At 34.1% G+C, this 15729-nt stretch overlaps 1 protein-coding gene across 5 annotated transcripts in view; it reads left to right on the top strand.

The window, feature by feature from the left end:
• The first annotated feature begins 2823 nt into the window (after positions 1–2823).
• The window catches only part of LOC117169510, a 20689-nt gene continuing 7783 nt past the window's right edge, over positions 2824–15729 (top strand). For 4 of the 5 annotated variants that reach the window (XR_004466668.1, XM_033355926.1, XM_033355923.1 and 1 more), the window contains exons 1-4: positions 2824–2924; positions 4917–5051; positions 9630–9704; positions 14314–14388. Coding sequence is in view for 4 of the 5 variants with exons in the window: in XM_033355926.1 (XP_033211817.1) it covers positions 2867–2924; positions 4917–5051; positions 9630–9704; positions 14314–14388 (343 nt within the window). In the remaining variant the exon portion in view is untranslated. The remainder of the gene's footprint in view (positions 2925–4916; positions 5052–9629; positions 9705–14313; positions 14389–15729) is intronic. The other variant, XM_033355924.1, reaches the window with a different exon arrangement.

The raw sequence follows: 15729 nt of genomic DNA, 5'->3' as shown, positions 1-15729 counted from the left end.
CTTTGTGTCAAGCAAACAGTTATCCTCTAACTTTTAATTAGAGAACATATCTCGTCCATTTGAATTAGTAATTTTCTACTACGTTTTTGCACTTTCCTCCAATCGACTCTGTAAAATAAAACTTGTAATTATTTGAATGTTATAAGCTTTTCCCAGTTGTTACTTATGTAAGTAGAATTACTTTTTAAGATGGCTAAATAATTGTCAGTTTGGATTGAAAATAAGGAAAATATAAAACAGAGAAAATTTTACAAATCTAGAACAGAACTCTGTGAAAAATTAGCGGCTGAAAACCCACAAAAAGTATAATTAATACGAATGACATTGATCCCGTGTCTTTTGATGATGTAACATTTTGATATCTTTGTTAATGATCAAGTTAATTTAAATTTCGAGATTAATTATTAGGCTGTGTCTAGGTGTCCAGAATTCCGGACGAATAGACCACCTGTCTCGAAACGGTTATTTGTCCAGCATTCTTGAAGATTAGCCCACACATATCGGGTGGCTATTCGTTCCCAAATTCGTAGCAAAAAAATACTTACTTTGACTTAAAACATCATACAAAATCATTTTATGAAATCAAATAAAATCTTCAGACAGTTGAGGATATGTTTATTGTCAGTAACTCCAAATTTTATGCTGTGACGTCAACTGGAAAGATTTCTGGACTCTAGGGGCCAAGCAGAAATACCAATTGTAGGAAACGAAACTTAATTTTTTTCACAACTTTGACAAGAATAATGATGTTCTTAATCAATTTAATAGATTTAACAAAATAAAGAGTTACTTAATTTGTGTATATATTTACAAATAAATATTCCTGAATTTTTTATGTGGGGAGCAGGAAAAGTAATTCAAGATGTGATCAATCACTCTTCCTTGACCAATTGCTATAACGTATTTCTTTCAAAAGGGAACTGGAAACGGGGTTTGAGATGTGACCAATCCCTCTTCTGTGACCAGTCGCTAAAACGTAATTCTGTAAAGGGGTAGCTAGAAAAAGGGTTCTAGATGTGACCAATCACTCCTCTGTGACCATTCGCTAAAACGTATTTTTTAAGGTTTTTAAAGTTTTTGAACACTGTTACCTGAGATATCATACAATTGAAAATATTTGTCACCAAACTATGTATGGCCTATAACGAATATTTCAAACTCGAGTTTTTTTAAGACGGCGGAAAAATTCACAATTTTTGTTCTTCCCTTTTCAGTGTGTTTGTTGCTCCTAATTGTATGCCAATTTGTGTATGTATTTACAAATTAATATCCCTAATTTTTAAATTATATAGTAAAATTTAGTTAGAGCAGAAAAAGGTTTATCCAGAAAAGAAGTTTCCCTCATGTTAAAACTGGCCGGATTAATAAATTCATTTCTGGCAAAAAATATCCGATCTCTATACACAATGATAATTTGAATCAAAGTAAATATTCTATTCCTGCAAAATTTCTGGACAAATAGCCGTTAGCTGTGCCAGGAAATTTATCCCGAATTCTGGAAGAATAGTCGTTCCGAGTCAGTAGGGCTATTCGTCAAGAATTCTGGTCGAATAGACACTCTGTAATTATTATCTGTCATGGAAAATCAACTGCTCAATACATTATAAAATTATTGAATACAGTGACCTAAATAATGATCAGTAGAAACTGTTTGCAATTAAATTGTTATTCATATATTAGAAAAATTATTTACTTAGTTCCGTTTACTAAAAATGGATATTGACGATGGTGATGTTTCTTAAAAAGATGTCAGTAAATCTCGATTAAGAATCTCTTGTCATTTTATAGAGCTTGGCAGACATAATTTTTTTTTAATTTGACAACTGCAGGGCGTTCAGTAATGATATATAACTACCCTTAAGGTTTTTATAAGGTATTGTTCTTCTATGAAATTATCCCGGTAGTTTTTGCATAAAAAATACATCTTTTCTGAGAAAGGTGAAGATATTTTTTTTTAAATTAAACTATTCTGTTGAAAATCTCATCTTAAAAAATATGTTATCTTTATAATTACCAAGACTGATTTCAATTTTTAGTTAAAATCTTGTCTTATTAGAAATATCAACTATGAAATCGTTTGTAGGAAATTTATTTATTTTAATTGCACACTCCAGTATTTGTTTGAAAGATTAACTTGATATTAAAAAATTAATCTTGTTCTTCTTGAATATTCATTATTTTAGCTAAAAATTAAACACTTCAGTTCAAAGTTTAGTTCGTTTTCGATTAAAGAATCTTTTGTGGTTGAAAGTTAAATTGTTTTATCAAAAATCGTGTTTTCCGTTAAAAAATTATTTTATTTTGGTAGAAATGTTATGTTTCCTGTAATTATAATTATCATCCTGTATTCGGCTGCAACGCAGTCCGTCAATGATAACATAAAAACCAGGCTTTGTCCAATATGTCGGGGCACACTGCTCTCATCAGTTCAGTTGATTACACTATAAAATGCGTCTTTGACTGATGATATCGGGACAGCCCCGTGCAGAAACTATTCCAAAATATAAAAATCCAACTCTAACAAAAAATGACTTCGATATATTAGACAGTAACCATCATAAGCCTGTTACAACATTTTAAATTTAATAAGCCATTGTCAAATTTTAATTTTTTCTTTTTTGATAGATTTTAAAATATATTTTGTTATCTCAGTAGTTCCGTGCCTCTTAGAATTTAGGTATCTTTCAGACTTACAAGGTGAACATAAATAGACACATTTTTCCGGGTGCGGTAGAAGGAAAGATACCAAGGTCTATGAAACGCTGTCTGCGATAGCTTGTTCGGGCTGATAAGATTTTCTATTGCTTTCACACCACGTCGACTGAATAGATTTATCAGTTATGTTTTACAAACTCTAAAAAGAAGAATGAAAATCCTTCTTGAAACTGTGCTTCTTCCCCTCGTGGTTTTTATGAATTCTAGCGGTAAGTTTGACCACTATAATACAAATCTTGAAATGGGTTGGAGAGGGCTGGTGTAAAAATAGGAGAATAATAGTGAATTGAGAGATGTGATGGAGAGGGATTGAGAGGAAGTAGTAAAAGGATGAGAGGAGATTGGAGAGCAGCAAGAAAGGTGAACAGATTGAATGGGTATGATGGGAAATAATAGGAGCTGTGAGAATTATTTTGGCCCTATATGAAGCAGCAAAAGATGGTGAAAAAGTTTTGAAGTTCCTATACTTTTAAAAAACGATTGAGGGAAATAAGTGTTTTGTGTCAATTTCAAAACTGAAATTATATTACCAGTTACTTTTTCCAAATTTGTATTAGAATTTTTAGATTTACATGAATCCAGGCTCAGCTAATTTAAAAACATATTTCTGCATTTCGTCGTGCCTGTCCTACAAATAAGTCAAAAATCTTAAAATCTAGGGTAAGAACACTAGCGGCTACGACTAAAACTACAATTAAAACACAAAATAAGCATGCAATAAAAAATTGATGCACTAAAAATCTGCAGATCTTTCTTAAATGTACAATTTTTGTCTCAACATCTTTTCAACTATTTTGCACAGTTTAACCGCAAAATTTAATTTTTATTTTCCACTATTTGGTTATTCTGTCAAAATTTGAATTTTCGGTTTTTCAAGAAAATTTAAAACTCGTTGGGATAATCTTGTAGAACATTCAAAAAGAAGCATTTTTCTTTTTTTGCCTTTTTTTCATATCGTGCGTTCTTGGCTTCAAATGTTGATTTTCGTGTTTTTTTTGGAATTTTGTAAATGCTATAACTCTGGAAAATTTTGGTTTGATAAAAAAAATCATCAAAATGAATTTTTTGTCTGTTTAATTACTATAATTTTTGTAGCTTGAAAAAAGCGGTGTGAAAAATTTTCAAAATACGCTTCCTTTTAAAATTTGTATCCAGTATGGCTGGCTAACGAACTTGACCTTTATTGTAGGACACTAAAAGGGTATACCAAAGGCTGATCCAATTTGTCAATTCTTTTGGAAGTTATCGTGCTTACAAACTAAACATCTACGGACGCACGCAGGCACACACAGGCAGAGAGACACTTTCGTAAACACCTCTTTTTCGGATTTAGATGGTCTCAAAGTCAAACAATGCACAATGCGAAAAAATTCAAGGGCAAATAAACGTTGCTTTTTGAATTCTTTACACGACTTTTTAAATAATTTTTTGAATTTTTTGAAAAATCGAAAAATCAAATTTTGCTTGCACAAAAAATTATGTAAAATCACCCAAATTCCACTTTGCGGCCAAACTTTGGAATATATGAAAAAAGATACAGAATCACATAAGAAAAAATGTGATTTTGTGCGTAGAATAGGAAAAAATCAGCATCGGTTCATTAAAAAATTATATAAATCAGCAACAATAACAAGTAGCACGATCTTGATAATATTATTGTTAAAGGCATTTATTTCTCATCACTTTTTAAAATTCTTATCCACTTAACAGTTCTGCTGGGCCCATGCCTAGGTTGATTAACTCGAAGTTGTCAGTCACTGAGCTAACTGACGAATTCGTTTTCGCACCGTCCTATCTGAAAGTTCGACTTTTGATGCTGCTAGTACGTTTCCAAAACGATCAATTTCAGTTTTCTTTGTAGTTGTCCATTCAGGTGATCACTTTTCCAGCAACTATCATTCGGCAGAACTCTTTTCAAAATTTACTCATAAATTACTATAAATTTCCACACATTTCATAAATTATCAAACATTTCTATAAATTGTACAAATGTACGGAAACTTGTGGAAATTTATGGTGATTTATGGAATTTTATAAAAAGCCTAGATTCTGAAAACATAATTACAGAATAGAAATTTGGAACCTGCGTTTTTTAAATGACTTTGGGATTATATTTGGCTTCCCTTTATCTCGCGCCATTAGCAAATTTGTGAGATTCGTTAAAAAATCCGTAAATACAAACCCGGTACTATATCTTACAGATGGAAGTGATCAGCTACCACATGGAGATCAAAGAGCAAAGGAGTGGCGTAAAAGACGGGATTTTCAAATATCAGATCACGCTGCGATTCAAGGACGATTCGGAGGCTCTGCTCAACCAATTTATAGTGATCCACGTTAGTATATTATAAATTTTTTAAATAACTGAAAAAGCTGGGATGCATACGAAGATCTAAATTTTACTCCTTAACCACCAATACATTTTTCTTATTAAACGGCGTTCGTTTTTTACTGCTGTTGTACTTAAACAGCGACCGAAATCGTTGGAGGAGAAAACAGTTATTATTGGATGCTTGGTTGAAACCAACATTATTAGTTAATAAACAAGTTGGTGACGCGGCGAGTGATTAGTAGAGTCGTTGTTGTAAGTCGTTGTTTCGGAACTTTATATTCTGCTTGCGTATTTTGCCATGATTCACGATTATACACACTGGAGAACCATATAGGCTTCCAATATTTAACGTAAAGAGCCCGTTTATAGGGTTTCAACATTCATTCTGGAGAGCCCGTTTCTAGGAATCCATTTTTCATACTAGAGAGATCGTCTATAGGACCTATATCGTATATGGAAGCCTTATGTTATTGTTAATCGGAAAGATGATGTCTATTATTCTCACGTGTTGCGCACGGTTGAGACAATTTATTGGCGAACGATCCCAGTAACATCATTATTTCTTCGCGTGTATTCTTGCAAGGCAAGCATCGCACAGCTATCAATAATGCGATCGATGCTCTCATTAGGATCTCCAGAAGGACATATTCTGTCAATAACTGCCGCCATATGAAGGATGTGTTTTTGGAAATTTCTCATTTTGATTAGCCTGTCCTGGACGTCCATGACAAATCTTTCCGTCTACGGAAAGAGTTTCCTTTGCCTTAAGTAAAGGTTTTAAGGATCACTACCCATGCAACGAAGATCTAACGTTTGGGGATGTTGCTTTTGCAGCTTTTTACCTCGCCACTGAAGAGCTAGCTGTTTAGCATTGAGAAACCAAATGTTCTGAAAGTCAAGAGCTGCAATTTTAAAGCGCATATGCAGGTCAACAATACAGATGTACTAGTAGAGTAAGATGCTAGTCCTGTTTTGAAGATATTTGCGCAATTGCGTAACCTGAGAGTCACACAATCCGCTAAACTTGCGTGGCAAAACTACTCTTTCCACAACTGTCTTTTCGTGGTGAATTTGGTTTTCAGGCATTTTTACGAGGATAATACTATTAAGCCTCTTCAGTCATGAAGCAGTTGATTAAACAAGGGCAGTACGTTCAGAGGAAAATTGTGTAGGTGTTAAATGCCTTTGCGATGTTCCTCACACCGAGGCCAGGCGTAAAAGGCAGTCTAAGGTGACCCAAAAAAGCAGTCTAAAGTGCCTCTTCAGTTGCAGAGTGGAGAGGAATCCCTCACCCACAATATTTCAAGATAACTATACGATTATTCATCAATCATCTTCACAATCAGAACACGGTCGTCTGGTATCAGTGCAAAAATGATCTCTTTATGAGGAAAAATGTAGAGTTTTGCATTTGTCCAATCCCAGCAACATCCTGACGTCATACGAGAATAGAAGTAAGAAGTTAAGTGGTCTGTTTACATTCGACTCTGAGCTTACAGAAACCCTTATACCGCTAATTTATAGCAGGTGAATGATTTGAGACTTAACAACTTCCACCTCAATTTTGAACGCATAGGACGTGTTGCTGATTATCCAACTGAGTCAGCTCAATGGTGAAATACACGATAGTGCGCTGAATGAATCATGTTAAAAGATTTTTCGTTTAAGGAGCGAGGACTATATGTCCCTTATTATCCTACGAGTAAAATATTTAAGCCTTGTTCATCACGAGTGGATAGCGTGATCCAGCAAGTAGATGATGCTTGAATAGATCTAATATCTCTGAAGGATCGCAAGTAAATGCTCGAAGGGTATTGAAGGTAACGTATGTTGGTAGTCATTGTAGTCAGAGAGAGAATCGTTCGCCTTTTAATATTTATAGACAAAGTCAGAAATAATAGTCGCTGGACACTTTTCAGTTACCACAAACGTTATGCAATTCTTCATAAATAAGGGCAAGTGATCTGGGTTCTCCAAGATGTTTTGAAGGGTCCCTGCTAGGGCCTGGTGTAAATCCGTCAAGCATTTGTTCCAGAAGCAGTGCACCCTACCCAAAATCGGCACTTTCTAGTTATTAGTCCTATTTAGGGTATGAGTTGCATCAGAGGCCTAAATTCATGTAATATTCATCCCAGGCAAGCGTGCCGCTCCATCCTTTTCTAGATGAGAGTCACGTCGTGGTTAGTAGACTTGACCTATAAATACCTTAGATGCTGAGTCAATATCTGGCCATTTTCTCGGCTCTAGGTGGTTTAAAATAATTTGTAGCCTTGTTTTATCCATCAGTAAGTCCGCGATAGAAACTTTTTTCTTCTGCCAAAAAAGTCCTGCTGTCATTCGTTCTTACTATCGCTAGCATTAATTTTCACAGTAGATGCGCAGATGTTTTTGAGCCTATGTTATGTGGGTAAATTGATAAAATTGTCCCAGTTTTGCTCTTATATTAATAATCTCGCCTTGAAGTCGAAACTTCCATAGAGGATATGATATCTATCTTGGGTCGTTGTTGTTAGTAGTCTAGCCTCTCAGTTTTATTATCATACTCCTGGCGTAAACAGCCGCAGCGCAATATGCAATTGTCTGCACCTGCAGCATACCAATATCCAGCTAGAAGAACAGAGGTACTATCTCGGTGTTTAATCGTCCAAATAACCGGAAAAAGTTCGTGTTGAAACTACATTTCGGCATTCTATTTCTCATTGATGGTTTCTGATCTGCGAACTCCAGGATGGCATCAGTCAATCACACAAGAAGATGCAGACTTTCTTCACCGAGATCATCTACACCCCGTAGATCGAAATACTATTCGTCCGCAGCGTGTCCTGTTACGTGTGTATAGACCCTCTCTTCCAACGCGTTTCCAGGTTGCTCCACAGGTTCCGCTAGTTCTTGTTGCAGCTTTTTTCAATCTTTCTTAGTTAAAACTCGAATACAAGGCGGCGCCGCCTAATCGATCTTAATTGATTAGCAAGTTGTGTTTCAGTCACTATTTGGGCCAGCACGACATGAAGACTATATTGTTAGCGTATGAGGGTTCTTCCTCTTCCCTTTGTCCGACAGTGAGATCTGCTCACGTCTCTATACATTTATAGTGTCCATTTGATCCTCTTTTTAGCTTCTGTACCCTGGTGTTACCCGCGAAATGTAGTCTTAACCTCGGATATTCTTCAGTTGGTGATTCTTCTGCGGATAAAGTTCACCCTCAATAATCTGAGGCCTTCGTTCTTCAAGGTGATATCGGGTTACTGCTCTTATTTCCGGGAAATTCGCTACAAATTTTGCGAAAGGCCATCTTGTCCAGAGAATTTGTGGTCACTTCCGTCTCGTGTTCGAAACGGCAGCGCATCAAGGGCTTCTGTGGAAGTAGTTGGATGGGGGCTTCCGTTGGATGGGGGCGCGACGACGATCCTCAGGAAGCGACCAATGACTATTTATAGAAGATGGGTCACTTGATGACCATTCTCATCGTCTTGTTTTCTGAACCCATAAAACATGTTATTTGGTGTTATCCTTGGTTTTTAATTATTAAAATGCTTGATTCTTGTATCCCAAAGCAACTTCGAAATTTAATGATGCGTCGGCAGATTGTGTAAATTTTCAAGTCTTTCAGCAAATAGGCATGGACTAATTTTCAAACGCAAAAAAATGTAAATTTTATTCTAAAGAACCCGTTTCTCAAGAAAAAAAATTTGTTTGTAGAAATATATACAATTTTTAAACATTTATTAAAATATGCGAAGTATGCGGAGTATGCGGAGTATGTCGAAATTTATGATAATGCATAGAATTTGTTTAGAATATATGGGCATTGACAGAAACCTATGTAAATGTTAAGTAATTCACCGGTAACTTTCAATAACAGTACTGCTGGACACGTACGCAGTAGCTCAAGCGATGAATAAAATTTTCTGTAATTTGTTAAATTTGAGATTTTGATGGTAGTTTACTGGTAACATGTAATAACTTCGCTGTTGTTATGCTGGACGTATGAAGTGTGCTTGATACATAGGGGTTCTTAAATTTGCATGCATTTGTCTGAAATTCAAAATAATAGGAGTTTTGGTGACGCGGCTTCAGAGTTAGTATAAAAATTGAAAAATTCAAAATGAGTTATCCAATATTGTTGTCGGAGTTGTTAAATTTATATCTATTTTTTCGAAACTTGGTGTAAGCAGGTTTTTAGTATATATGATTTAAGATTCTACGCCAAAAGCTACAAATTCAAACTGACGGATCCAATGTAGCGAATATTTGTTATGAAAAAACTAAGACAGAGTACCACAAAGATACTTAATTAGAATACAACAATCTTTAATTGTTGTATTCTAATTATACTATAAATTTTCATTCAATATTTCAAGAAAACAATTAGATGTCGAAATAATCATAATACTGGAAAAGTACACAAACCAGGGTACTTAGATTCACAAAATATATATTTATTTCATCGAAATTTCTTAGCTTGGCTACTATTAGCTGAATCCAGAATTATATTTAAGCTACCTTCAGCTTACACCAATACAAATTTTTGGCATTCGTTAAAATAATTCTTGACTGAAAACCCCTAATTTATATTCTGCAGATGCAGATACACGAGGACCACGAGCACGACTCGAACACGATTTATCAGGGCTACCAATGCAAACACATTACAGGTGTAAGTATATAATAATTTTTCGAACTAAAAGAAAAATAGCCGTTATTCAGAAAAGAAAAATAGAATTAAAATCGCTGACACTTAGAAATCTATCATAATTTATGGCAAACCGGGTGATCGTCTCCCCACAATTTTCTGCCTTACCTTCGCTTTTTTAATGTCAATAGCAAATGATGAAAAATGATAAAAATATGCAATTTCATAATGACGTGTATTATCTTTATTGTGAATATAATGATGAAGTTACAAGTGGGTATGATATATAAAAGAATTGAAAATAAAGTTATAGTATTTGAATTAAGAGCTTGAAAAGTTGGTATCCAAGGATCAGTGATAGGCGATTTGAAAAAAATGTTTGCAACCATTTTTTGTTCACTAACAAAGATTATTTTTTGAACTTTCACAATCGTGCTTCTCGCGAAAAGTCCTATAGAATTGCGTGTTAAAACTTGGTCCCTTAGTATATCATAATCTTCCCCCGAAGAAATAGTTTATGAAAAAAGAACTTGAATGTATGCTAAGAAAAAATTTACTTCAATGTTGTTTCATTTTGTTCTTAATTATGCTTCGACATGGGTGGTTATTGAATTTGTGTATATGGTAATTATGTTCTTCTATGATGACATTACAAATTATATGACAGTAAACAATAATCAATGTACTTTTTTCGAGCATGAAAACCGCAAAAAGAAAATTTTTTTACTTATTACAAAATACTTTTTCTTTCTATCTGACAATTTGTCAAAAGTTCAAACCCATCCTTTAGCAATAAATAAACATTCGTATGAAGCTTTTTCATTTAATTTTAAACGTGATACCGAATCCCCTTTAAGGTCATAAGCTAAACTAGATAAAACGGATGTTCTGCTTCGTTAGTTATCATAAGTTGATCGTCCTTGATCATTTTATTTCTGACTACAATGTAATCAAATTATCTAACTCCTACAGTTGTTTGCAATTTTAAAAGAGAAACAAATTATACTGCAAAATATATTTCCCATAAACATCTTCCAGTCTATGGCCCTCTTTCATGATCGTTTTTGTCAGCAGGAATATTGCAGAAAATTCTGTTATTTAGAACTGATAATGATTTTGTTGAACGGGTCTTGGAAATGTTAATACAACTTAGAGAAATGTGAGTCGTAACTTTAGAATCGTGATTTTTGTGCTCACATCTCATCGTTGAGAAATTACAAAATGGACCCAGGAGCTTCTTAATTGTCGGGAAATGAACTAAAATGTGAGACTTTAGGTCTAAATCATTTAAAAACAAAGGCATACAACAGCTCAAATATTCGTAAACAAGTGACGGTAACCGCTGTAGCAACCCGCCATTTAAGACACAAAAAGTTTCAATATCTAAAATTTCGTTTAACAAAATGACAGTTCTCCAATATTTCTTGCCAAATGAAATAAGTTGTACTATCAAAAAACCAACATTGTTGATAGAACATAGTGATTTGCTTTTGGATATTTTAATACGCTCGTGTTTTACTTCATCTAAACTAATTTTTCTTGGCAGATTAAGAATTTATTTTTCCCCGTAAGATGATTCTTCAACTCTCTTATTCAGATCTCTAACCGGGAAAAGTTTCTCAATTTCAATACAAAAGTGGAAAATCATCCTGAAACCATTCTCCAAAACTCCTACCAGTATATTGCGTATAACCTCGATCGCTAAAAGATCTATGGCTAAAGAAGCGGTTAAATGCAATAAAACTAATTAATCGGTATCTCACAAATTACCAGATGCTGTGAGTAACAATCATGTGTGCGCATTTCACATTGGGATTCGTAAAAAATAGAAAAAAAACAAAGCGCCTAGCACAAGGTTTTTTCCCATGTACTTGGTTGTATAATCTTTGTGATAAAAGTTTTTTTCCAAAAACTTGTAATAGTCTACAGTGTTTCCAAAAATATTTAGTAATCTACATAAACAATTTTTTTACTTTCATCTGTTTCGATTTCCGCTTTTCGCAGGAATGTAAGTTTCTTTGTCTTCAAAATAACTTTTGAATTTCGATTCTGTATGAAAATTATAAAGAAATTTCATTTTTTTTTAAATTTTTGCACCGTGTTTTTAAATTCTGCAAGTTTAGCAGTCAATTTATTGAGTTCTTAAGTCTCTGAAGAATATATGTGAATAAAAATGTCATTGGATCTTGTTGTGAAAAATTACACAGGCCGACAAAATTTGACAAAGGTCCGGAACCATAGACCAGACCTAGTATACCCGAAGGTTTTTGCTGCGCTGCATTCCGAATCCGACCTCAGAAAAATTCCATCGCCCTCAGTTTTCGAGATATTGTAACCTAAAAGTGCAAAAAACACCGTTTTTTGCTATATTTGAGGTAACATAGCATCTTGAATAAATTTTTTTTCAAAAACGGGCGAAAGCATCACAAAGGAGCACCCTTGCCCTCTGAAATCCATTTTTCAGATTCAAAATAGCTTTTCTTTTCATCAATATATCATTGATTGAAGTTAAGTATTTTCGCAGTTTCGTAACAACGTTAAAACACCCTATATAGCATATGTGAGGCTATAAGCCCAATTTATAAGTGATCGTATTCGATCGAAAAAATCTATATATAGGTTTTTGACCCTTTTAGGTTAGAATATCTCGAAAACTGAGGGTGATGGAATTTTTCTGAGGCCAGATTCGGATTCAGCGCAGCAAAAACCTTCGGGTATAGTAGGTCTGGTCTCTGGTTCTGAGAATTGTTGGCCTGTGTTATTGGCACATTGCACAAAACTTAAAGCTTGTGAACGTGGTGTGTCTAGATCCCATAGCAAAAGACTTACTAAAACTGATGCAGACTTTTGTAAAGAAATAGAAAAATTGTCAGGGTAAATTTTTTCACACCTACTCTTACAAAATGTTTTATCATCTGATAAAATCAAAGAATTTTCACAAACTCACGAAGTATTTTACCAAGATTAAATTCAGCTTATGAAATAGCTTTCAAATAAAATTTGAAAAGAAATTTCCACATTTTTTTGTAATTTGCAAAAACAGGCCCAAGGGGCTGGTTAGAAATCGACTAGAACGATGTAGGGATGCTGATGCCAGCATTTGAACTCGAATAATAGTTTCCGTTGTTAATTTTTTTTATAAAAATTTTAAGGTCTGAAATTAAAATCGAAATGTAATCAATTCAGAAGAAATAATGCAGGAGAAAATTTTATTCATCTTATTAGGTCTAATTATCTTCGCTGGAAGATTGTTGATTTTTAGAAATATGATGGATGAGTCTTTGGAATGAAGAATTTGCATCAACAAGAATATGATTTCTTCGGCATAATAAGTGATAATTAAAACTTAATCCACAACAAATTATTCCAACAAGAATTTTTTCCCTATAAAGGAAAAAATAAAATAAAAAGTAATTAGGAACTAAAACATAAAAAAGTGAAGACAATCTAAGATTAATATACAGAACTACTAAATGATAAGTATTTTAAACAAAAATGCAGACTCTAATGACAATAAAGTACCTGCGTAAAAAGATTACAATCGCGGCGAAACTAACAGCCACAGATAAAATAAAACTCAAACGAAATAATCTAAAACAGATGCATGTATGCAATAATATTACATCTAGGAGATAAAAAAATCTTTAAACAGGTCGGAACGTCGAAGAAGAATAAAAGAGAATGGCTAAAAGCATCGACATTAAACGCGAATAACTTTTGGAGGAGGTAAAACCGTTGAATGTAGTGCAGCGGAAGTAGCACAATAACGATAACGTTTTCTTTCCTATTACACTGATTTTGGGTGATTTTAATCTTATTTAGTTTTTCCAAAACACTAGTATCCAACCTGTGCCCGGCTGGGCAAAGAAGCCTCCTGCGTGAAAAAAGTTTGCATGGGTCAATCATGGCAGTAGATTTGTATATATATGGCTAAAGCATGTGTCACGCCTAAATGGTAGCATGGTGCAAGCCTTGCTCTTGCCTGCCTCCTATTTTTGGGATAGTCTGAACCCAAATAAATATTTTTATGAAAATGCAAGTGTTGGCGAAAAATAGCCGGCGTTGGAAATTAAAATCTTAAGTTTGCCAATAGCCGACAGGTAGTTTAAGACGTCATTTGCGAGTAGTTTTTTTGAATTGAGATTTTGGCCAAAGCGCCAATAAATCGTTCTCACTGAACGGCATTGGCCCCTGAAAGTCTCTCAAAACAAGTTTTAAATTTTAAATTAAAATGTACAAATTCTTATAAGAAGATTTATTGCGTAATTTTTTTCTCCAGGAAAAATGTCGATTTTTTTAGAAATAAGTTAAATTTATGGAAATTCATTGAAATTCGTAAAATTAGCCGAATTTGTCGAATTTTACTATACGGTAGTGTAGAAATCTATGAGAATATATGGGCTTTTACGAAAATTTATGGAAATGTGTAGTAATTCACCGGTAACTTTTTTGACAGTTAAGCTGGACGCATACGCAGTAGCTCAAGCTACAATTTCTAATATGTATAGAAATTGATATATTATAATACATTTGTGGGTTATTACATTTAACCTATTTTTAGTTTGCGCAAATAGTAAATTTTGAATTGTTTAAAAAAATTCGGGAATAAAAATCCCTATATTATATTTTACAGTTATGCCTACACCACCACCACCACCAGGATTCATTAACGCTTCAGAAGACCTGCCAAAGCAAACAACACAGACGCGTAAGTATATAATCTTTTTTTTTTAACTAAAGAAAAATTGTTGCGACTTTGGAAAAAAATTTAAACCGTCGGCCATTAAAGACCTTTCAAAAGAATTTTGAATTATAAATTTAAAAAATACATATTCTTATAAGGAATAAATATCGAATTTTCTCTCTCGATAAAATGCTGTAGATTTTTTCGTTTTTATAGTATACCCGATAACAGCGCTTATATAACAAAGGAGAAAAAATTGTTTATATAATGTTTGGAAATTCATACAAGGTTTCAAAAATTGTGGAAATTTGATAGAATTCTGTGATGATTTATGGGAAAGCCAGTAACCCCCCCCCCCCCCCCGAATTTTCTGTAATTGGTTAACTTAATTAATCATAGTAAATGTTTTTGGGGTCGACGAAACCAAATATGTAGATGGATTTTCAAAATTAAAAATGGGGATCCATTATGCCGCACACTAATTATTAAAAATGTTCGGATCTTGATAAAATTGGTGGTACTTCAGTTTTTGTCGTCGCTGAATTAAAATCGGAGGTTGGATTTTTGATATTCGAATTAGAGTATAGAATGCAATGGAAGAAAATTATCAAAAAAGTATAGGACATCATCCTTTATTCAGCTCACATCCAACATCATATTTCGATCCAGCGATCTCAAATTCGTAAGTATCATTGATTTTGCCAAGGGCCGAGAATTTTCAATAATTCATGTCAGCCATATTGAAATTGAAAATTCAACATTAGATTTCAATTCAAAGACCTCAAAAACATAAATATGAACAATTCGATTAAGTGGAATAAGACCAATCGCAAATTTTAGGATTCGTTAAAAATTATTGAATAAAAATCCGTACAAAATCTTTTACAGAACTGCCTGCACCACTACTGGTAAGGCAGCACAACGCTTTAGCGTCGAAGCCAATGCAAAGTGAGCAGACGCCCAAAAACAGCGTTACAGAAAATAAAGTTTCTATTAATTCTATTCATTCTACATGCGGTTTCAGACCATTTCACATTTTGAAAGGTGTTTTCCCGTTTAACGCTTTCGTAGGGCTTCGATTTAGAATAGAAGCGGCTGCGTTAATTGCTTCAGCTCATAGGCTTGATGGCAAACCCGATTGTAATAATCACTGTAACTTTGAAAAGTCGGATCTTGTCATCGATAAACGTACGAAGTGCTTTGCGCCGCCTAAGGATTGAACACGAAAAGGGCCACAAATGTCAGAATTGATTAGAGCCAACTGAACGTACAGTCTGTCAAGTTAAAGCGTGGGTGGCTTTACTCGCAGTCGGTAAGGTGTATCGACATGATTTTGGTGTCAAAATATTAAGAAGAGCTCCCTCT

The sequence above is a fragment of the Belonocnema kinseyi genome, chromosome 3 (genome assembly GCF_010883055.1).
Source record: "Belonocnema kinseyi isolate 2016_QV_RU_SX_M_011 chromosome 3, B_treatae_v1, whole genome shotgun sequence".
Lineage (NCBI taxonomy): Eukaryota > Metazoa > Arthropoda > Insecta > Hymenoptera > Cynipidae > Belonocnema > Belonocnema kinseyi.
Note: the sequence above shows the minus strand (reverse complement) of the source record. Positions and strands in the feature narration are given on the sequence as shown.